Source organism: Larimichthys crocea, unplaced genomic scaffold, assembly GCF_000972845.2.
Source record: "Larimichthys crocea isolate SSNF unplaced genomic scaffold, L_crocea_2.0 scaffold532, whole genome shotgun sequence".
Taxonomy (NCBI): domain Eukaryota; kingdom Metazoa; phylum Chordata; class Actinopteri; family Sciaenidae; genus Larimichthys; species Larimichthys crocea.
This window is the reverse complement of record NW_020856961.1, coordinates 116,052-140,721: the sequence shown is the minus strand read 5'-3', so window position 1 is coordinate 140,721 and position 24,670 is coordinate 116,052. Positions and strand designations below refer to the sequence as shown.

Sequence of the window (24,670 nt, the reverse complement as noted above, 5' to 3'; positions counted from 1 at the left end):
TCCATCTACCTCCAATAGGCCCAAACTACCTCTACTTATCTCCTACTGCCTCCACTAGCCTTAACAACCTCCAACTACCTATGACAGCCTCTAACAACCTCCAACCGCCTCCAAGTACATCCAACAGCCTCAAACTATCTCCAACAGCCTCCAAGCTGCAACAACCTCCAACAAGCTTCACCTATCCCCAACAGGCTCCAACAGCCTCAAACTACCCCCAACAGGTTTCAATTGCCTCCAACTACCTCAGACAGGTTCCAGTGGCCTCCACCTTTAACAGGCTACAACACGCTATTATTATCTCCAACATTCCCCATCTACCTCCAACAGGCCCCAACTACCTCTAACAGGCTACAGCTACCTCCAACTACCTCCAATTATCTCCAACAGTCCCCAACATCATCCAACCTCCAACAGCCTCCAACTACCTGTGACTACCTCCAACAGCCTTCAATGACATCCAACAGCCTCCAACTATTTCCAACAGCCTCCAACTACCTCCAACAGGTTCAAACTACCTGCGACAGCCTCCAACATGCTCCAGTTACCTTCAACAGCCTCCATCTACATCCGACAGCTTCCAACCTGCAACATGCTCCAACAGCCTTCAACTACACCCAACAGCTCCAACTACTTCCCACCAGCTCCAACTACCTCTAACATGCTCCAACTACATCCAACAGCCTCCAATTATCTCCAACAGCCTCCAAGTATCTCCAACAGCCTCCAAGTGCATCAAAAAGACTACAATTGCCTCTAAATACTTCCAACAACCTCACACCAGCTCCAACTCCCTCCAACTACATCCAGCAACCTCCAAATATCTCTAACAACCTCCAACTTTATCCAACAGCCTCCAACTACAACCAACAGACTTCAACCTAGAACACGTTCCAACTACCTCAAACAGCCTCCAAATACACTGAGCCTCCAACTGCCTCTAACACGTGCCAATGATCTCCAAGACTCTCCCACCAGCTCCAACTACCTCCAAACAACCTCCAACTATCTCCAATAACATCCTCCAACTACGTTCAACACCCTGCAACTACATCCAACAACTCCAACCACCTCTAACTGCATCCAACAGCCTCCAACCTGCAACAATCTCCAACAGCCCCTGACTACCTCCAACAACCTTCAACAGACCCCAAATATATCCAACTATCTCCAAAAACCTCCAACTGTCTCAAACAACATCCATCAGCCTCCAACAGTATCCAACGACCTCCAACTAGATCCAAAAACCTACAACCTACAACAACCTCCAACAGCCTTGAACATGCTCCAACTACCTCAATCAGGCTCCTACTGCCTCCAACAACCTTCAACTGACTCCAACTACTTCAAATCAACTCCAATTATCTCCATACCCTCTATCAAGCTCCAAATACCTTTGTATCCTCCATCATCTTGCATCTATATATTACCAAAAAGACAGCCTCCAACACAAAGAAGAAACTGGAGTCACCTACGTCCTCATATCCACCTGCCAACCGTCTATCCCCTTCTTCTTCTTCTTCTTCTTCTTCTTCTTCTTTTTTAGGTGATCATTCAAACATTTAACTTATTAAAGCAGCAGCAGAAACTTTCCTCTGTGTTCTTTTCTTTCTAACAAACAGAGAACAATAAGCAGCAGAACAGCACCGCCCAGATCCTGACGACACTTCCCTCCAACACCACCACTCACAGGAACACACACACACACACACACACACACACACACACACACACACACACACACACACACACACACACACACGCCTCCTATACGACCTCCGACCCCTCCTCCTCCTGTTCTGGTCTATTTATGTCTAGAGGGAAACGGGAGGAGGATGGGAGGAGACCAACACAGTGTGTGTGTACAGTATGTGTGTTTAGTGTGCGTGTGTGTGTGTTTCTCTACATTTCTCAGTCACATGACCTCACAGAGGTCGGCGTTCCTCAGTGACGACTGAAGCTCCTTAAAGACCACAACGGGTCCTTGAACAAGCACAAACGTTAGCCTGGCTTAGCATAAAGACTTGAATCAGATGAAAACAGCTAGCCTACAGGCTTTGCCTGTGTAGATGTGTGTACAGGTGGTTACAGGTGTGTGTACAGGTGGTTACAGGTGTGTGTACAGGTGGTTACAGGTGTGTGTACAGGTGGTTACAGGTATGTGTACAGATGGTTACAGGTATGTGTACAGATGGTTACAGGTATGTGTACAGGTGGTTACAAGTGTCTGTACAGGTGGTTACAAGTGTGTGTACAGGTGGTTACAGGTATGTGTACAGGTGGTTACAGGTGTGTGTACAGGTGGTTACAAGTGTCTGTACAGGTGGTTACAAGTGTGTGTACAGGTGGTTACAGGTGTGTGTACAGGTGGTTACCGGTAGTTACAGCTGTGTGTACAGGTGGTTACAGCTGTGTGTAGTGGTAGTTACAGGTTTCTGTACAGGTGGTTATAGGTCTGTCTACAGGTAGGTAAACAGGTGGTTACAGGTGTGTCTACAGGTGTGTGTACAGGTGGTTACAGGTGGTTAGTGTGGTGGTGGGTGTGACATACCTGAGCCTCCTCTTAGCCAGGCTCCTGGAGCAGATCCTCTCCATGCTGCTCTGCAGGTTGAGCAGAGCAGTGATGGCCTGCTTCAGACACTCTTTATCCTCCTCATCCTCACTCTTCTCCTCCAGTTGCTACGGAGACAACAAAACAAACACACCTGAGAGGACATCGTCATCAGGGCAGGTAAAGCACCAAACACTAAACAGAGATCAGCTAAACTGATATTAAATGCCCAGTACCAGAACCAGCAGCTGAACTTTTTAACTGTCAGGACAGAAGTGAGAAGACTTAGCCTAGAAGATCTTGTCTACAGAGGCTACAGGAAGTGGACAAGGTCTAAATCGGAACCAGAACCAGCAGCAGCAAAACGTGAGCAGGCTCAGTAAAATGTGGTTTCAGTTGGTCTGTCCTGTTCGTTCAGAGTCACAGATCCGAACCAGATAAGGATAAACCTCCCCGTGTGACCCCCTTCAGCCCTGCAGTAATCTGCAGATCATGACTGGAGGTATTTCAGAGATTTAAATCCACCCGGCCACAGCTCAGAGTCCCAGACCAGGACCAGGACTGGGTCTATTGTGGTCTGAGTGGGAACCAGCAGCTGATACCAGTCTGGATCTATGCTGGTCTAAAGAAGCTATATTCAAAGACCTGTCAGTCAAAGTGACAGGGCCAGCACCAGCCAATCAGCTGGGCTAAATTCTGGTTGTGGGAGGGGCTACACTGGACATTTAAAGGACTAACTGGTTGGTAGTACAGGTGTAGCCCCACATGTGTAGTACAGGTGTTGTGCAGGTGCAGTACAGGTTTGGTATGTTGCACTCACCTTGAGTATCTCGAACAGGTGCAGACAGTGGTAAACAGGAGTGAGCAGCAGTCTGGGCAGAACGTACTGAACAGCCTCTTTGAAACCTTCACAGATGGACTGAAGACAGACAGAGAGAGAGACAGGTAGACACATAGAGAGAGACAGAGAGAGAGAGAGTGAGAGACACAGAGAGGGATAGACAGAGAGACAGACACAGACAGGGACAGACAGACAGACAGACAGATAGAGAGAGAGAGACAGCACCTTTACTTCCTGTTTTTTCATCATCCTCTTTATATACTACAACACCCATGAGCCTCAGCAGCAGTTAGCATGGTAACAGTGAACCTGCCTGTTGGAGGTGGAGCCTGAAGGTCTGTGATGTCAGAGCTCAGGAGGGGCGGGGCTTACCTGGAGGTGGAAGGCGGCTCCTGGTTTGGATACCTGACTCAGGAAGTGTTCATGGAAACCAGAGCGCAGGATGTCCTGAGCGTACGTCTCATAGGGGTCAAAGGCCAGCTCCTGAACCACAGACAGGTATAGACAGGTACAGAGTCACAGACAGGTACAGACAGGTACATGTACAGAGTCACAGACAGGTACAGAGTCACAGACAGGTACAGAGTCACAGACAGGTACAGACAGGTACAGAGTCATAGACAGGTACAGAGTCACAGACAGGTACAGACAGGTACAGAGTCACAGACAGGTACAGAGAGGTACAGAGAGGTACAGACAGGTACAGGGTCACAGACGGGTACAGACAGGTACAGGGTCACAGACAGGTACAGAGTCACAGACAGGTACAGAGTCACAGACAGGTACAGGGCCACAGACAGGTACAGAGTCACAGACAGGTACAGAGTCACAGACAGGTACAGACAGGTACAGACCTCAGCCAGGTCCTCGAAGCAGCTTCCCACTAGAGGATGAGGACTTCCTTCATCGGTCATCTCCACTGTGTCCTCGATCAGACCCAACAGCTTCACCGTCACCTCATGGATATCAACAATCCGACTGAAGATACTGTCCACGTCCTGACAGACAGGTAGAGACAGACAGACATACGGTCAGTAGGCTGAACACACAGACAGGTGAACTGATAGACAGGTGAGTACATACGTGCTGGGAGAACAGCATGGGGCTGGAGGTGAAGGGCTCTCTGAACACCTTGATCAGCAGGTTGAGCTGCCTCAGGTACTGACGGCCGTCAGACATGAAGCTCCTCACCAGCTCATAGTAACTCTGCTCCTCATTGGCTGACGGCTCCTCGTCCATCAGAGGGAAGCCGCTGATGTCCTCTTCGTCCTGGTGGAACATGTCCATCAGAACCTGAGAGGTGAGACAGACAGACAGGTGAGACAGACACACTTAAAACATGTTAATTATCATCAGGTTGTACACGATCAGCTGGAAACAGTTATAGTGTGTAGACCCTCATGGACAACAAAGTCAATGATCGACCATCATGTCAAGAGAGCTAAAGAGATTCCAGATCAACACTGCAGTGCTCTCTGAAATCTGACCGTCTGGTGATGGCCAGCTGAAGGAGAAGAAAGGTGGATACGCTTTCTTCTGGAAAGCAAAGCCTGCAAATGAGCCACGTATCCATGGTGTGGGCCTCATCAACCACCTCTATGAACTCCCTGTGGGCATGAGACAAGCAGTCTAATGGCCACAGTTATTAGTGCTTATGTCCCAACACGCCAAGACTCCATTGAAAGTCCCCGAGAAGGACAAGATAATCCTAATTGGGATTGGGGAGGGACGAAACCACTATCTATGGAGAGGCACGCTGGGGAAAGAAGGGGCTGGAAACACAAACTCCAGTGGCACACTACACAGCACAACCACGTTCAACCAACAGAACACATTCCCATCATTCAAAACATCAAGGATGCATCCAGGGCTGCTGCTAGCAAATTTGGTGCCCTATGTGTAACTGCTTTGTGGTGATAGCCTAATGAACAAACCACTGTGTGATGGGGGGGGGGGCACCAAACCACAATGTGTTTTATTATTCTGAGAAAATGTTGCTTATAGTAGACTAATGATGCACATTAACATCAAGGATTCGAGCTCCGGCGTTGGCTTTTGAGATACTGTGGTCTTTATTTGATCACACACACATGTATACTCTGTACATTTAGTCCTCCCGCTAACCTGCAGCCCCTCCATCAGCACACATTCACCTGCTCACTTGTCTTCACCACTCGCTGTATTCCCAAAGGGAATTACGCTACTCTTATAACATGATGATAATCGGGCCATGTTGATACCCCTCCAGCATATGGTGCCTTATGCGCAGCGTGTAACATGCATTATGGTAGCGACGGACTGGATGCCTCCTTGCTCTAAACTCTGGCACATCATTGACTATGCCATTGTCCACCATGATGTGCTTAACACCAGAGCAATGACTAATGCAGATGACTGCTGGACTGACCACCGCCTCATTCGCTCCATCATGTCTATCCACCTGATGCCGAAAAGAAGGATGCAGAAAAGACAGAGCCGACCAAAGCTCAACATCAAGCGGCTGGGTGACTCCACCTACCAAGAACAGCTCCAGGCAGCTCTCAGTACAGACCTGCCCAAGCAGTGTCCATATGATGCTGAAAAACACTGGGGCAGGCTTTCTTCTACCATCATGAACTGCAGCAAAAGCATCCTTGGTCACAAAAAGTGGAAACATCAAGACTGGTACGATGAAAATGACACCGAAATCCAACAGCTCCTGGACATCAAGTGAGAAACTTTTATCACCTGGCAAAATAACATCAACTGCAAGGGTAAGTGATCGTTAGGAAACTGAAGAACCAGTGGTGGACAAAGAAGGCTCTGGAGATCCAACAGCTTGCTGACTCTGGAGATACCAGAGGATTCTTCGATTCCACAAGAGTAGTATATGGGCCCAGCTACCATTGCCTAACCCCCTTCACTCTAAAGATGAGCTCACCCTGCTGAAAGATAAAGAAGCAACAACAAACAAGTGGGAAGAGCATTATGACACCACTCCTGAGATGGAGGCCCTTGATAAATTCTCTCAACAGCCTATAATTGAGAACACTGGGGAACCACCCAACCTGGAAGAGGTGCAGGACGCTATTAAGAAGATGAAGAACAACAAGGCTGCTAGTCCTGATGGCATCCCATCAGAGGTCCCGAAGGAAGGTGGACCCAATCTCCTTAAAGACATCCATGCCCTGCTTCTCAAAATATGGGAACGAATCACCACCATATCCATCATGGAGCTGCAGTATGAGGATAACAAGGCCCTTGTAGGCCTCTCTGAAGAGGAACTACAGTGCACTCTGGTTGGCTTCCTGAAAGCAGACAAACAGCTTGGTCTAGCCATCAACATAAAGAAGACTCAAATCCTCCATCAGTCACCACCAAACAGTATTCCTGTCCTGTCCCAAACATCTCCACTGACAACACGAGGCTGGAAAATGGGGATCACTTACAATAACTGGGCAGCCTCCTATCATCATAGGCCAACACTGACAATGAAATACGCCACCACCTCAACTGTGCCAGTAGTTCTTTATCCAAGGAAAAGAGTCTTTGACGACCAAAATCCTGGTCTACAGAGCTGTAATGCTACCTACTCTGCTGTATGCATCAGAGGCCTGGACCACATACAGTAGGCATGAGAAGATCCTCAGGATCAGTTGCGAGGATCAACGCACCAACACCAGCGTCCTGGAGAAGGCTGTCATCACCACCATCACTGCCACCATCACTCAACACAGAAGTCCTCTAGTCCCAGCTTGTTAAAGTAAAACATTCCCAAGGAGGGCAAAAAAAGAGGTGTAAGGATAACATTTAAACATCAAAAGGTTCCACATAGACCTGAAGACTTGGGAGGACATGGAAAAAAGTATGGCAACATGGAGAAATCTTGTCCATGAAGGTGCTGCACTGTATAATGATGACCTCGACCACACTGTAGAACACAAGCACAGGCTCAGAAAGGAGAGAGCATCCACCAAACAGGCCCAACTCAAACCCACCAACACTCTCACCTGCCCACACTGCACAAGAATAATCAGGTCCAGGATCGGCCTCTACGGCCACCTGAAGACCCACAAGGACCATGAAGGAGGACAGTCACACTCGACTATGAGTGGCCACTGATAGTGTTAGTGTGTGTTTGTGTGTGTTAGGGTGTATGTTAGCGTGTTAGTACCTTGTCAGCACACATGGCCACAGTGATGTCCTGCTGAGAGATCTCGTAGTGTCGGATGTTCCTGACATAGTTTCCTGCCAGTTTGAGGATGTCAGCAGAGATGTACTCCAACACAGCCACCATGTAGACTGACACCTGGTGGTCGATCTTATAACCCAACACTTCCTGACAACACAAAGCATCATGGGAAACACAGTGAGTGACGATGATGCAGACAGTGACAGGAAAGAGAGGGCTGGGTAGGTGTACCTTGAGCAGTGGGTGGATTTTGTCGACAGGTAGAGCCAGCGGGTTCCTCCTCTTCCTCTTCTCGATGGCGGCCTGAGCGTCAGCGATCGCCCATTTATCAATCGGGTGAGGAAAACTCTTCTGGACTCGCTCCTGAAAGGGAGAGGACGGGTGAGGATGGGACCCAGACTTAACATCTGGACTCGTGTGGACCAAACATCTGGACTAAACATCTGGACTTGTGTGGACCAAACATCTGGACTAAACATCTGGACTCATGTGGACCAAACATCTGGACTAAACATCTGGTCTAAACATCTGGATCTGTGTGGACCAAACATCTGGACCTGTGTGGACCAAACATCTGGACTAAACATCTGGTCTAAACATCTGCATTTGTGTGAACTAAACATCTGGACTAAACATCTGGTCTAAACATCTGGACCTGTGTGGACCAAACATCTAGACCTGCGTGGACCAAACATCTGGATCTGTGTGGACCAAATATCTGGACCTGTGTGGACCAAACATCTGGACTAAACATCTGGATCTGTGTGGACCAAACATCTGGACCTGTGTGGACCAAACATCTGGACTAAACATCTGGTCTAAACATCTGGACCTGTGTGGACTAAACATCTAGACCTGTGTGGACCAAACATCTGGTCTAAACATCTGGTCTAAACATCTGGACCTGTGTGGACTAAACATCTAGACCTGTGTTGACTAAACATCTGGACCTGTGTGGACTAAACATCTGGACCTGTGTGGAATAAACATCTGGACCTGCATGGACCAAACATCTGGACTAAACATCTGATCTACACATCTGGACCTGTGTGGACCAAACATCTGGACTAAACATCTGGTCTAAACATCTGGACCTGTGTGGACTAAACATCTAGACCTGCGTGGACTAAACATCTGGACCTGCGTGGACCAAACATCTGGACCTGCGTGGACCAAACATCTGGACTAAACATCTGGTCTAAACATCTGGACCTGTGTGGACCGAACTTCAGGCAGAGATGTTTCTGATTGGATGTGTTGTTGATAACACTGCAGGTCACACCTGTGCTCTGCTCTGATTGGTCATTGACTGTCCAATCAGACACAAACTAACAAAAGTAATGTTTCTATTGAAGCCAATCGACTGCTGTCTGGACTCTGACATCACACAGGTAAATGTATGTCTGAATGTGTCACCTCGACGTCCTGCACGGTGCGGGGTTGAGCCTGACACAGCATGCTGAGCAGCAGCAGGATCAGCTCCTCGATGTACTGCAGCGCCTCCTGCTGGGACACCAGGTTAGGATGCACCTGATTCAGTACCTGCAACACACAGAACGACACATCAACGTTAGTTCAATATAAACTAAGAATGCTTTCCAAAATATTAATAATTGTTTATTTTTATCAGTTAACACAATCTAACGTTTGGTCTGTGTTGCCTTCACACAGCATCAGTTCTTCTCGGTACACTTGCACGGCTGGCAGGTTGTTCCAAACATGTTGAACTACCCACAGATCTTCTGTGGATGTAGCCTTCCTCAGATCCTTCTGTCTCTTCGTGTAATCCCAGACAGACTCCATGATGTTGAGATCAGGGGTCAGGACTTCTTCTTCACACTGAAGATCTTTCTTAATGATACTGGCTCAATGTTTGGGGTCGTTGTCCTGCTGCAGAATAAATTTGGGGACAATCAAACGCCTCCCTGATGGTACTACATGATGGATATATATCTGACCGTATTTCTCAGCATTGAGGACATTAATCCTGACCAAATCTACAACTCTATTTGCAGAAATGCAGTCCTAAACTTGCAGGAACCTCCACCATGCTTCACTGTTGCCTGCAGACACTCATTGTTGTAGCGCTCTGCAGCCCTTCAGCGAACAAACGTCTTCTGCTACAGCCAAATATTTAAAATTTTGACTCATCCATTCAGAGCACCTGCTGCCATTTTCTGCAACCCAGTTTCTGTTCAGTCTCTTGTCCTTGTTTCCATGTGAGGCATTTTGGCTGAACCTCTTCCACGAAGACCACTTCTGGCCAGACTTCTCTGGACAGTAGATGGGTGTACGTGGTTTCACTGGTTTCTGTCAGTTCTGAGCTGATGGCACTGCTGGACGTCTTCAGATTTTGAAGGAACCACTATGATCCTGAATGCTGCCTGTTTCTTTGTGCTTCTTCAAAAGAGCTCGAACACCTTGAAACCGCAGTCTGCTTTGAAATCTTTGTCTGGAGACCTTGCTGATGCAGCAGAACTACCTTGTGTCTTGTTGCTGTGCTCAGTCTTGCTATGATACCTGTGACATCAAACTGTCACCACAGCCTCACCTTGGCAGCAGAGTCTGACAGTTCCTCGTCCCCAGAATCCGTCTCTGTTTCACCCTTCACATGAAACTGATGATCATTAACACCTGTAGGCATAACTGGTTGATCACCTGACTGACTACAATCCTACAAAACCCCTGACTCTGTTCAGGTGTACCTGTTTGAAGGCAAAGGGTGGTCTCTCACTCTCACATATAAATGTATACAAACATTTATATTTATAAATATCATTTAAATATATGTGTGTATACACGTGTGTGTGTGCACATTTACATGTGTGTGTACCTTTTCCAGTGAAGGCACCAGCAGGCCTCTCCATTTCGGAGCGTTCTCCTCGTTGAAGAAGTCGTACTGCAGCTGGGCCGCCTGCATGGCTGCTGTCTGAGCAGGTTCGCCGGTTTACATGAACGCGGAGCGCCGGAGCCGGAGTCCGGCAGGGAGGGTGGAGCCGTGAGCCTCAGAACATCCAGCGGGGGCAGGGAGGGTGAAGCCGTGAGCCTCGGAACATCCAGCGGGGGCAGGGAGGGTGAAGCCGTGAGCCTCGGAACATCCAGCGGGCCGATCCTCCAGGACAGATGCTGTCACTGCGACCATCCTCGGCCGCTCTGCGAGAGCGAGCTGCGGCCAGATGTTCCACAGGTCACGGTGAGCTCCGCACTGGTGGGTGTAGCTGTGTTTACCGAGATGATGGCATGGTGCCCGTTAACCGGACAGCAGCACCGGGACAGCAGCACCGGGACAGCAGCACCGGGACAGCGTGACACACCGTGAGCTAACGCTGCTGAGCTGGCTGGTAGGTTAGCCTGTTAGCATGTAGCCTGTGTGCTAACGTTAGCAGCCCGGATGGATCCATCAGCTGTTTCATGAGGTGACAGGTGACAGGTGACAGGTGACAGGTGAGCAGCTGCTGGTACCGGCAGCCTGTGTGTGTGTGCGGACTGTGACGGTTCCTCAGGTTAACGGTGTGGATCAGCGGCTGCTCGGTGCTTCTGCTCCGCTCACAGCTAACAACACACCGACTCTCCGGCGGGCCGGCTCCGTTACTTTCACCCCGACCCTCCCGCTGCGGGTCCGCACCTCCGGCTCTGTGCCCCGGACTGCTTCAGTCACCAGCCCCAGCCCTGGCCTCCTGCAGGCGGACACGCACCGATCAAACGCCCGTCGGTTGTTGTGAGTCCGGTGTGCGGTACCGTACACTGTGGAGCACCTGCGCATGCGCGCGGGCGGATTCTGACGTAGATGGGCAGGGCTGAGACGGCGGGGCAGTGACGTAGGTGGTCACCTGGCGTCACTGTGTGGTACTACACAACTACTACTACACAACAACTACTACTACACAACAATTACACAACAACTACTACACAACAACTACTACTACACAACAACTACTACACAACAACTACTACACAATAACTACTACTACACAACAATTACACAACAACTACTACACAACTACTACTACACAACAACTACTACTACACAACAACTACACAACAACTACTACACAACAATTACACAACAACTACTACACAACTACTACTACACAACAACTACTACTACACAACTACTACTACACAACAACTACTACACAACAACTACTACACAACAACTACTACACAACTACTACTACACAACAACTACTACTACACAACAATTACACAACAACTACTACACAACTACTACTACACAACAACTACTACTACACAACAACTACTACACAACAACTACTACACAACAACTACTACACAACTACTACTACACAACAACTACTACTACACAACAATTACACAACAACTACTACACAACTACTACTACACAACAACTACTACTACACAACAACTACTACACAACAACTACTACACAACAACTACTACACAACTACTACTACACAACAACTACTACACAACAACTACTACACAACTACTACTACACAACAACTACTACTACACAACAACTACTACACAACTACTACTACACAACAACTACTACTACACAACAATTACACAACAACTACTACACGACTACTACTACACAACAACTACTACTACACAACAACTACTACACAACTACTACTACACAACAACTACTACTACACAACAATTACACAACAACTACTACACAACTACTACTACACAACAACTACTACTACACAACAATTACACAACAACTACTACACAACTACTACTACACAACAACTACTACTACACAACTACTACACAACAACAATTACACAACAACTACTACACAACTACTACTACACAACAACTACTACTACACAACAATTACACAACAACTACTACACAACTACTACTACACAACAACTACTACTACACAACAACTACTACACAACTACTACTACACAACAACTACTACTACACAACAATTACACAACAACTACTACACAACTACTACTACACAACAACTACTACTACACAACAATTACACAACAACTACTACACAACTACTACTACACAACAACTACTACTACACAACAATTACACAACAACTACTACACAACTACTACTACACAACAACTACTACTACACAACAATTACACAACAACTACTACACAACTACTACTACACAACAACTACTACTACACAACAACTACTACACAACTACTACTACACAACAACTACTACTACACAACAACTACTACACAACTACTACTACACAACAACTACTACTACACAACTACTACACAACAACTACTACACAACAACTACTACACAACTACTACTACACAACAACTACTACTACACAACAACTACACAACAACTACTACACAACTACTACTACACAACAACTACTACTACACAACAATTACACAACAACTACTACACAACAACTACTACACAACTACTACTACACAACAACTACTACTACACAACAACTACACAACAACTACTACACAACTACTACTACACAACAACTACTACTACACAACAACTACTACACAACTACTACTACACAACAATTACACAACAACTACTACACAACTACTACTACACAACAACTACTACTACACAACAACTACTACTACACAACAACTACTACACAACTACTACACAACTATTACTATACAACAATACAACAACTACTACACAACTACTACACAACTACTACACAACTATTACTACACAACAACACAACAACTACTACACAACTATTACTACACAACTACTACACAACTATTACACAACTACTACTACACAACAACTACACAACTATTACTACACAACAACTACTACACAACTACTACACAACTATTACTACACAACAACACAACAACGACTACACAACTATTACTACACAACTACTACTACACAACTATTACTACACAACTATTACTACACAACTACTACACAACTACCACTACACAACAACTACTACACAACTATTACTACACAACAACACAACAACTACTACACAACAACTACACAACCTTAACTACACAACAACACAACAACAACAACACAACTACTACACAACTACTACACATCTACTACTACACAACAATTACACAACTACTACACAACAACTACACAACTACTACACAACAACTACACAACAACTACTACACAACAACTACACAACAACTACACAACTACTACTACACAACAACTACTACACAACTACACAACAACTACTACACTACTACTACACAACTACTACTACACAACTACTACACAACTACAACTACACAGCAACTACTACTAGACAACAACTACTACACAACTACTACACAACAACTACTACAACTACTACACAACAACTACTACACAACTACTACACAACAACTACACAACTACTACTACACAACAACTACACAACAACTAATACACTACTAGTACACAACTACTACACAACAACAACTACAGAACTACTACACAACAACTACTGAAATACAACAACTACTACACAAGTACAATACACAACAACTAAAATACAACAACTAAAATACAACAACATAATCAGAACAACTACTACACAACAACTAAACTAACAGCTAATACACAGCAACTGAAACACAACAACTAATACACAACAACTAAAACACAACTGAAACACAACGACTAAAATACAACTGAAACACAACGACTAAAATACAACTGAAACACAACAACTAAACTACAACTGAAACACAACAACTTATACACAACAACTAAACTACAACTGAAACACAACAACTGAAACAGCAACTAAAACACAACAACTACACAGCTACTACTACACAACAACTACACAACAACTACTGCACAACAACTTCTACACAACAACTACACAACTACTACACAACAACAACTACTACACACGTACTACTACACTACAACTATTACACAACTACTACTACACTACAACTACACGACTACTACTACACAAAAACTACTACACAACAACTACACAACAACTACACAACTAGTACTGCACAACTACAACTACACAACTACTAATACACTACTACTACACAACAACTACACAACTACTACTACACAACAACAACTGAAACACAACAACTACTACACAACAAGTACAATACACAACAACTAAAATACAACAACATAATCAGAACAACTACTACACAACAACTAAAACACAACTGAAACACAACAACTAAAATACAACTGAAACACAACAACTAAACTACAACCGAAACACAACAACTTATACACAACAACTAAACTACAACTGAAACACAACAACTAATATACAACAACTAAAACACAACAACTAAACTACAACTGAAACACAACTGAAACAGCAACTAAAACACAACAACTAAACTACAACTGAAACACAACAACTAATACACAACAACTAAACTACAACTGAAACACAACTGAAACACAACAACTAAACTACAAGTGAAACACAACAACTAATACACAACAACTAAACTGCAACTGAAACACTACAACTGAAACACAACAACTAATTTACAACTGAAACATAACAACTAATACACAACAACTGAAACACAACAACTAAACTACAACTAAACTCAACAACTAAACCCAAAAACTGAACTCCACTAACGTTTTCTTGATTTGTTGAGTTCTTTCATGAAATGTCTGGGGTGACATCGACACCTCTGTTGTTCAGCTTGTTCTATCATTTAGTGTTTCTGTTGTAGATGTGAAGTGACATTCAGTGGGACATGAAAAATGTTATTATGAACCATGATCCCAAAGGGCAAAAAGTCCATATTTAAAATTTGATGTATGACACAAACCTTCGTCCAGAGGGGGTGCTGTGTGAGCACACCTGTGACACAAGTTGATGACTTTAGTCACTTACATTAATTAATACTTACAGTGGTTCATGTTTTGGTGAGAGTGAGATGGTGGGATGAGGGTCAGGTCTCTTCCTCAGAGTCCATTTGTAGATGAGAAGATGGGAAGAGAAAAGTGTAAGTGTCTGGATGAAGGATCTGAACTAATGCATGTAAGCATATCACTAACATTAAATCGAAGAAACACTTTACCTTCTTTCAACACAACCTGCTGCCCACCCTCTCCAGGACACTTGGACATGAAGACTGGAGGCGCACTAACCATGTGAATGTTAGACCGTTGACATTTATTAGGCACTGAACTGTGGATATTTCCCATACTACAGATACTTTTCCTGCTGGAGGGCAAACTTATGTTCCGTCCTGCTCTGCCTCTGATTGATCATATTTTGTTTCTTTCATTGAAGTCTCAGGGTAAGCTAATCAGAGGCAAATAACAAAGGTAAAGAGTACCCATCAAGAGGATTTTGATTGTGTATATATGAGTACTGAGTGTATGCTGCTGTAACACCCTGCTGATGCGTTTCCTGTCGGCTCAACACCACATTCAGTTATCGAGCAGCTGAAGCATCTCTAACTTTAGTTTCCATGAAATCACACGGACTGAAATTCACACGTCTGCAGCATGGCAGAGGCATCGATCCAAACTCACGGCTGCTGTCATGTGACCAATTATGTGAAAAGAAAAGTGTCAAGCTGCTGAGTGCCATCAGATGAGCTCTGCATCAACACCACATCCATGATTTGATGTTTAATTCAAGTGAAACAATCAAACAATAAAGCAAACATTTCTATCTTCACAAACACATTTTTATCTTTAATACTTCACTAAAAATCAAACAAACATGAACATATCTGTAAAGAGAAGAGTGAGTCTGAGGAGGTTTAGATCGTTTATTTACAGCTGAACACCAAAAGACTGAAGAGACATTGAGCGTTCAGCAGGGGGCAGCACAGGGCTTCAGAAGGAACAGAAAGGGTATGATGGGGTTTAGAGGGTATCAGTGGGTTTAGCGAATACCAGCAGGCTTAGAGGATACCAGCAGGTTTTAGAAGGTTTCAGCAGGTTTAGAGGGTATCATCAGGGTTTAGAAGGTATCAGCAGGTTTAGAGGGTATCAGCAGGGTTTAGAGGGTATCAGCAGGTTTAGAGGGTACCAGCAGGTTTTTGAGGGTTTTAGCAGGTTTTAGATTGTATCAATGGGTTTAGAGGGTACCAACAGGTTTTAGAGGGTTTTAGCAGGTTTTAGAGGGTATCAACGGGTTTAGAGGGTTTCAGCAGGTTTTAGAGGGTATCAACGGGTTTTAGAAGTTATCAGCGGGTTTTAAAAAGTTTTAGAAGTTTTCAGCAGGTTTTAGAAGGTTTCAGCAGGTTTAGAGGGTATCAGCAGGGTTTAATAATAATAATAATAATACATTTTATGTCATAGGCGCCTTTCTGTCACCCAAGGACACCTTACAATAAATAAAGGAGGATTAAAGGACATGAGACAGTTTTAGAGGGTACTAGAGGTTTTAATAGGATACTAGGCCATTTCAGGGAGCACAGGAGGTATATGATGAGGTTAGGATTAGAGTATTAAAAGATATCAGAGAGTAAAGGACAGGTTTCAGGTGGTACATGAGGTATATTATAGGGTGCAGATGGTATCAGAAAAGGGTTTAGAAGATGTATGATGGGGTATCAGGGGATATAGGAGGGGCTTGGGGGCTTCAAAATGTATCAGGCCATTAAGGGCTTTGAGTATAGTATGATTATGATGGGGAATAAGAGGGTAAACTATGAGAAGGTATCTGAGAGAATGAGGGATTTAGATAGTCTCCTAGATTATAAGAGATGGTAAACGGGCGTTCAAAGGTATCTGAGAGTACAGGGCGAGTATTGGAGTATCAAAAAGGAGTCCAGAAGGGGTATAATGGGGTATAAGAGGGTATGGGAGGGGTATCAGAAGTTATTGGGAGACTGAAGAATGTACAAGATTTTATAGGGTTTAAGAAGATGTCTGGGAACTCAGAGAAAGAGGGGTAGGATAGGGGGTGAAAAGAGCATCAGAGGGGGCATTAGAGAGTTTCAGGAGGGTATAATGGGGTATGGAAGGTATTAGAGAGTGCAGAAGTGAATTCAGGAGGTTTCAGGAGGAAAGTATTATAGGTATCAGGTGGCATCAGAATGTATAATGATTGATTAGAGGGTACGGGAGGGATATGGTGGGCAATTAGAGGGCATCAGAACATATAAAAGGATAGTATTACATTGTATAAGTGGTCAGAGATTATAGGACAGGTATGATGGAGTATCTGAGGGTATAGGAGGTGTGTCAAAAGATTTGAGAGGAGACACCAGGAGATACTGGACAGGTATCAAAAGGTAAACTCAAAGAGGGTAGTCAGGACTCTTATTCATGAGGACTGGCTCTAACTTTAACCCCAGACCTTGTGTTATCCACGAGATGCCCTCAGACCTTCTTGCTAGTCCTGGTCACCTCACATCCTCTTCCACCTACTCACCCTCATCAGCTCCGCAGTTACCTGACCTTCCCACCCACTCTTACCTGTTCCCACTTTGTCGTCTGTGTGAGTGTATTAGAAGAGAATGATGGGGTATCAGAGTCTTTCAGAGGCAATGGGAGGTGTTCGGGGTATCAGATCTGATGAAGGAACATTCACTCCTTCATTAGCATGTTACTTTAGAGAGTTCAGATGGGGGTATCAGAGGACATTAGGAGGGTATAAGAGGGTAAAGACGTGACATCCAGCCTACTGCAGTATCTAAGACTGAGCTGAGGACGACTCAAGTTTTTCTGAATTCAAATTCAATAAATAATAAAGCACCAAGCAGCAGCATCACGTCAGTTACACGACAGATCAGTTTTTCTACATCTGGACCGCCTGGTATTACATGGACTTCCTGTGTGATAAATTAATCTGATCCCAGACCAGTCGACTTTGTTTGATGAGTAAAGGGACTTCCTTCCATCCTGATGTTCTGTTGTAAATGTTCCACGTTCTCCATGATGTTCATTCTTCGTTCAGCAGGATGGTTAAACACCAGGTCAGAGTCAGTCTGTGGCTCAGTTCGCAGGTCCAACATAACACTGCTTCACTTCATTCAACTGTTCTCTGATGAGTAAAAAAACACTGAATCTTATCTATGAATCTCTGAATCTATGTACACATCTGAGGATCCAAACTTTCAACACATACAAACATTCAAAGTTCAGCTGTTCAGCTTTGCCTTTGTTCGATAAAAAAACGTTTCCAGAATTAAACTCGTCTGACTCAGCAGCTAGCGGTAGCTCGTAGCACACACTGTATGTTTTAACTGTTAATGTTATTGTAAATTCAGTTGTCAACCAAAAACACTGATGTCACTTTCTTTCATTTGAGAACTCACAGACAAAAAGGTTGGAAATGAAGTTAGCATTAGCTTTAGTGTTAGCGTAGACCTGACTCGAAGGGAAAACAGAATCAGCTGTCACTTCGGCCTATTCAGCTAAACAATCAACATCACGTTGATGATGTAAAGAAACAGAAAACATCATCTCACTCATCTTTAGTTATTGATACACAAAAAGATGTGAGTTTCTATATACTGGTGTCTAAATCGAGTACTCAAGTACTTGTGCCCATTGCTATTATACACTCAGCTATACATATGTATGTATATGCAGCACCACCCAGAATGATCCTCATCTGTAACCTGTTCATATTTTTGGATTTGCACCTTGTTGATATTTGACATTTATAAACTCAGAATAAATAAAGTTCAGAGTTTTAGGGACTCCAAACGGTTTTAAAGATTTACATGTCACATGTTTAAAGTCTGCTTGTTCTGAACTCACCAGGTGATCAAACTGTATCGACACCTCGAAGGACAGAAAAGTCTTCACAGCTAACATGCAGCGAAACTCTAAATCTGATGGATCTGAGGTTGATTCCTTCATGTTCTGTTTGTGTCACAGCAGTCGAGTCTGATCTCAGTCTGAAGACCTCCTCTTTAATGTGCTCCATTCGACTGGTCCAGACCTCCATCTCCGGACCTCCACTCAGGAGAGACAGCAGTGATGACATCAGTGAAGACTGTGGAGGACCTGGACCAGTCTTTTGTCCTGACAGTCTGATGTCATGACTGATTATGGACTGAGGTTCAACAAATCAGGTAAAGATTAGTCAGCTGATATTCAGAGGCCATCTGATTTCACATTAGCACTGATTCTGGTCCTGGTTTTGGTGTTCACATCACTGATCGTGAACTGACCCGCTCCCTCACTCGACCTGTGACATCATCAGGCTCTCCACTGTCCAGCGAATCGGGGGGGGGCTCATTCAGGTAATACTCTACTTAGTTTTTGTGTTTTATAACTGCAGAAGAAGAAAAAGGAAAATGCTGATTGCTGATTGGCTGCAGTGAGTGTTGGACAGATTAACAAAATGCCTGCTGTTGTTAGCGTTAGCATGTAATGCAGAACACTGTGACATCACTGCAGCAAGACGAAAGGATGTTGATCTCAGTCTGACTCGGACTCGACTGCTTAGTCTTAGACCTCAGAGTGTGTGTGTGTGCGTGCAGCTCTGCCTGGACCCACCTCCAATCTTTCCAGAACCCAGGTCACATAAACCTGGTGCAGCTGGGTTTAGTGAACCGGTTCAACAGACATTGTCCATGGTTTCTGTCATTAACCCCTCCTCCTCTGTTTGATTGACAGCTGGTTGATCAGACGGAGGACTCCCGGGCGGTTTTGGAGCGCAGAGCTCCGGCCCGGCTCAGGAAGGGGAAAGTAGTACCGAGGCAGCCGGCGGCCACGGTCAGACCCAGACTGGCCCAGGCACAGCAGATAGACCAGCCATAACCATGATCCACATCAGCTGGCAGACCGTAGATAAAGGGAGGGTTTCTGGAGAGGTCGTAGGTCACACTGGCTGCATACGTACACAGAGAGATGGTGCAGAAGATCCCTAAAGAGACCAGAGACCACATCAGAGACCATAGACCTCTCTTCCTCACACACACACTCACTCACTCCTTCACTCACTCCCTCACTCAGGTGAGTTACCTGCCATGAGGAACAGCAGTCCAGAGACATGCTGCGTCAGACTCTCCTCCCAGAAGAAGCCGACTGACACCACGATGCTCCCGCACAGCAGGACGGCTGCCGCCATACCCAGAAACCCTGCTGTGATACGCCGCAGGTCTGAGGGACGAAGCACAAGTAAACAAAGGTACTGAAAGGTAAACATGGGTATAGGCAAGTAAACACAGGTACACTCAGGTAAACACAGGTCCATTCAGGTAAACACAGGTACACTCAGGTAAACACAGGCACACTCAGGTAAACACAGGTCCATTGAGGTAAACACAGGCACACTCAGGTAAACACAGGTCCATTGAGGTAAACACAGGTACACTCAGGTAAACACAGGCACACTCAGGTAAACACAGGTACACTCAGTGAAACACAGGTACACTCAGTGAAACACAACTCACATCAGATACCAATTAGTGATTATGTGTTATTGATTACAGATTTTTGATTACTGATTAGTGACCATATATTACAAATGATTGATTACTGAGTAGTGATTTCATGCCTGAGTTTTCGTGTTTGTCCACCTTGCTTACTAGTTGCCGTGGAAACATGCTGTGACAGTTTATGTAACAGTAAAAAGAGATAGTGGGGGGTTGAGCAGGAGTAGGTTACCATGGCAATGCACTCTGTTTCCTCATTTATCTCATTACGGACATCCTGTCTGTGTGTACCTGTGTCTCTGTGTGTGTGTGTTTGTGTGTGTGGACTCACGCAGCAGGTGCCACTCGTCCTGTTGGATAGTTCTGGTCAGGTTCAGAGGGATATTCCTCAGTCTGATTGGTTGAGAGAAGTGATACTTGACAGCTGTGCAACGATCCGCAATACCTGTGAGACAGTTGAGATACATGAGACAGGGAATTCTTGATTATTTCAAAGACTCCACATAATCCAGTCTTAAACACACCTGTGTTTCCAGTGTGTTGTGTATTTTTAATGATAACATACAATTGCATGTTGACGTGTCATCATCATTTCTAGACTGACCCAGTAAATGTAGTCCACACCAGCTGGTGCCACATTTGTATTCCTATTATATTATCAAACACATGGACACACAGAACCATCAGCAGACCCGTCTTCTTTGATTCACCCTGCCGGGATCGATGGATCTGATCTGATCTGGGTGCAGTCTAATGTACCGTAATGATATGTAACATCATGTAATGTGATTTGGATAGCTGTAATCTGATGTGTGGTCTGAGTGTTGTCGGGGTCCAGATCCGCTCTGACCTCCAGGTTTCAGGTGGGCTTGCTGCCAGAGACTGCAGAGACCAAAAGTGTGGACGTCATTAATCCTGCAGAGTCTTAGAACAGAGTTTCATGCTGTAAGACCAGTCTGAAACCAGTCTGAGGTCATTCTTGAAACAGTCACCAGTCCTTAACCCAGTTTGAAACCAGTCTGAAATCAGCATCAAACCACCAGAGACCATCTGAAACCAGTCTGAGGTCATCGCCAAACCGGCAGGGACCAGTTTGAAACCACTACCTATTGATCTGGTTTAACAGCTGTATTCAGACAAAATTGATCCATTATCTATAACCGCTGATCCTTCACAGGGTCGCAGGGAGTTGGAGCTGATCAACGGTGACGCTGGGTGAGACGCAGGGTCAACCTGCAGTCCAGTTCCTCCAGTATACACATCAACACCTCAAAATACTACAAATACCATCAGTTCCCACACATCAACATCTCAAAATACTACAAATACCATCAATACACACATCAACACCTCAAAATACTACAAATATCATCACTACACACATCAACACCTCAAAATACTACAAATACCATCAGTATACACATCAACACCTCAAAATACTACAAATACCATCAGTACACCCATCAACACCTCCTCAAAATACTACAAATACCATCACTACACCCATTAACACCTCAAAATACTACAAATACCATCAGTATACACATCAACACCTCAAAATACTACAAATATCATCACTACATCCATCAACACCTCAAAATACTATAAATAGCCTACCATCACTACACCCATCAACACCTCAAAATACTACAAATAGCATCACTACATCCATCAACACCTCAAAATACTACAAATATCATCAGTATATCCATCAACACCTCAAAATACTACAAATAGCATCACTACACCCATTAACACCTCAAAATGCTACAAATACCATCAGTATACACATCAACACCCCAAAATACTACACATATCATCACTACACACATCAACACCTCAAAATACTACAAATACCATCACTACACCCATCAACAGCTCAAAATACTACAAATATCATCACTACACACATCAACGCCTTGAAATACTACAAATACCATCAGTACACACATCAACACCTCAAAATACTACAAATACCATCAGTACACACATCAACACCTCAGAATACTACAAAATATCATCACTACACACATCAACACCTCAAAATTCTACAAATATCATCAGTACACCCATCAACACCTCAAAATACTACAAATACCATCAGTACACCCATCAACACCTCAAAATAATATAAATACCATCACTACACCCATCAACACCTTAAAATACTACAAATACCATCACTACACCCATCAACACCTCAAAATACTACAAATATCATCACTACACCCATCAACACCTCAAAATACTACAAATACCATCAGTACACACATCAACACCTCAAAATACTACAAAATATCATCACTACACACATCAACACCTCAAAATACTACAAATACCATCACTACACCCATCAACACCTCCTCAAAATACTACAAATATCATCACTACACCCATCAACACCTCAAAATACTACAAATAGCATCACTACACCCATCAACACCTCAAAATACTACAAATACCATCACTACACCCATCAACACCTCAAAATACTACAAATACCATCAGTACACCCATCAACACCTCAAAATACTACAAATATCATCACTACACACATCAACACCTCAAAATACTACAAAATATCATCACTACACACATCAACACCTCAAGATACTACAAATACCATCAGTACACCCATCAACACCTCCTCAAAATACTACAGATATCATCACTACACCCATCAACACCTCAAAATACTACAAATAGCATCACTACACCCATCAACACCTCATAATACTACAAATACCATCACTACACCCATCAACACCTCAAAATACTACAAATACCATCAGTACACCCATCAACACCTCCTCAAAATACTACAAATACCATCAGTACACCCATAAACACTTCCTCAAAATACTACAAATAGCATCACTACACCCATTAACACCCCAAAAATACTACAAATAGCATCACTACACCCATTAACACCCCAAAATACTACAAATACCATCAGTATACACATCAACACCTCAAAATACTACAAATATCATCACTACACACATCAACACCTTAAAATACTACAAATACCATCACTACACCCACCAACAGCTCAAAATACTACAAATACCATTAGTACACACATCAACACCTCAAAATACTACAAATACCACCAGTACACCCACCACCAGCTCAAAATACTACAAATACCATCAGTACACACATCAACACCTCAAAATACTACAAATACTATAAGTCTGACACTGAACTTTTCTTCATGACATAAAACAGATTTGATTCAAAAGTTATGATTCGCTAAGCTTGTACATTTTTTTGACCACGAGCCTTGGCTACAAAACAATGTTAGTGTTATGTCTGCATCAGTCCACCCCACATGCTTCACATGAATGTCAGCTCAGCTGAAAAGTAACAGTCTGATTCACAGGAAGTAGGCTGTTGGTACAAGTCTGCCATTGGCCGACAGCATTCTCCATGTCCAGGAAACACCTACCTCCAAACCTACATACTGCTTACTAACGTACAAACGTCAATAAGCTAATTACCATTTATAATGTACAGTATCTACAGTCAGTCTACCTAAGGTACAGTATGTATATACAGTCAGTCTATCTCTAATGTGTATATACAGTCAGTCTATCTCTAATGTGTATATATAGTCAGTCTATCTAATGTACAGTGTGTATATATAGTTAGTCTATTTCTATTGTACAGTATGTATATATAGTTAGTCTATCTAATGTACAGTATGTATATATAGTTAGTATATTTCTAATGTACAGTATGTATGTATATTTATGTATGTATGTGTGTGTTTGTGTGTGTGTGTGTGTGTGTGT

The 24,670-nt window shown here is 43.9% G+C and overlaps 2 protein-coding genes across 3 annotated transcripts in view; both read right to left on the bottom strand.

The window, feature by feature from the left end:
• The window catches only part of sos1 (son of sevenless homolog 1 (Drosophila)), a 36,911-nt gene extending 25,560 nt beyond the window's left edge, over nucleotides 1-11,351 (bottom strand). Inside the window, exons 1-9 of the mRNA XM_027276694.1 lie at nucleotides 10,397-11,351; nucleotides 8,980-9,105; nucleotides 7,795-7,926; nucleotides 7,546-7,710; nucleotides 4,476-4,685; nucleotides 4,247-4,390; nucleotides 3,765-3,875; nucleotides 3,372-3,470; nucleotides 2,552-2,679 (exon numbers count right to left, since the gene is read on the bottom strand). Coding sequence (XP_027132495.1) covers nucleotides 2,552-2,679; nucleotides 3,372-3,470; nucleotides 3,765-3,875; nucleotides 4,247-4,390; nucleotides 4,476-4,685; nucleotides 7,546-7,710; nucleotides 7,795-7,926; nucleotides 8,980-9,105; nucleotides 10,397-10,483 — 1,202 coding nt within the window. The 5' untranslated portion in view covers nucleotides 10,484-11,351. The remainder of the gene's footprint in view (nucleotides 1-2,551; nucleotides 2,680-3,371; nucleotides 3,471-3,764; nucleotides 3,876-4,246; nucleotides 4,391-4,475; nucleotides 4,686-7,545; nucleotides 7,711-7,794; nucleotides 7,927-8,979; nucleotides 9,106-10,396) is intronic.
• Nucleotides 11,352-16,284: 4,933 nt separating this feature from the next.
• The window catches only part of tmem178a (transmembrane protein 178a), an 18,821-nt gene continuing 10,435 nt past the window's right edge, over nucleotides 16,285-24,670 (bottom strand). Inside the window, exons 2-5 of one of the 2 annotated variants that reach the window (XR_003462044.1) lie at nucleotides 21,202-21,315; nucleotides 20,458-20,595; nucleotides 19,990-20,359; nucleotides 16,285-18,523 (exon numbers count right to left, since the gene is read on the bottom strand). Coding sequence is in view for 1 of the 2 variants with exons in the window: in XM_027276712.1 (XP_027132513.1) it covers nucleotides 20,118-20,359; nucleotides 20,458-20,595; nucleotides 21,202-21,315 (494 nt within the window). In the remaining variant the exon portion in view is untranslated. Of the gene's footprint in view, nucleotides 20,360-20,457; nucleotides 20,596-21,201; nucleotides 21,316-24,670 lie in introns of both variants that reach the window. The other variant, XM_027276712.1, reaches the window with a different exon arrangement.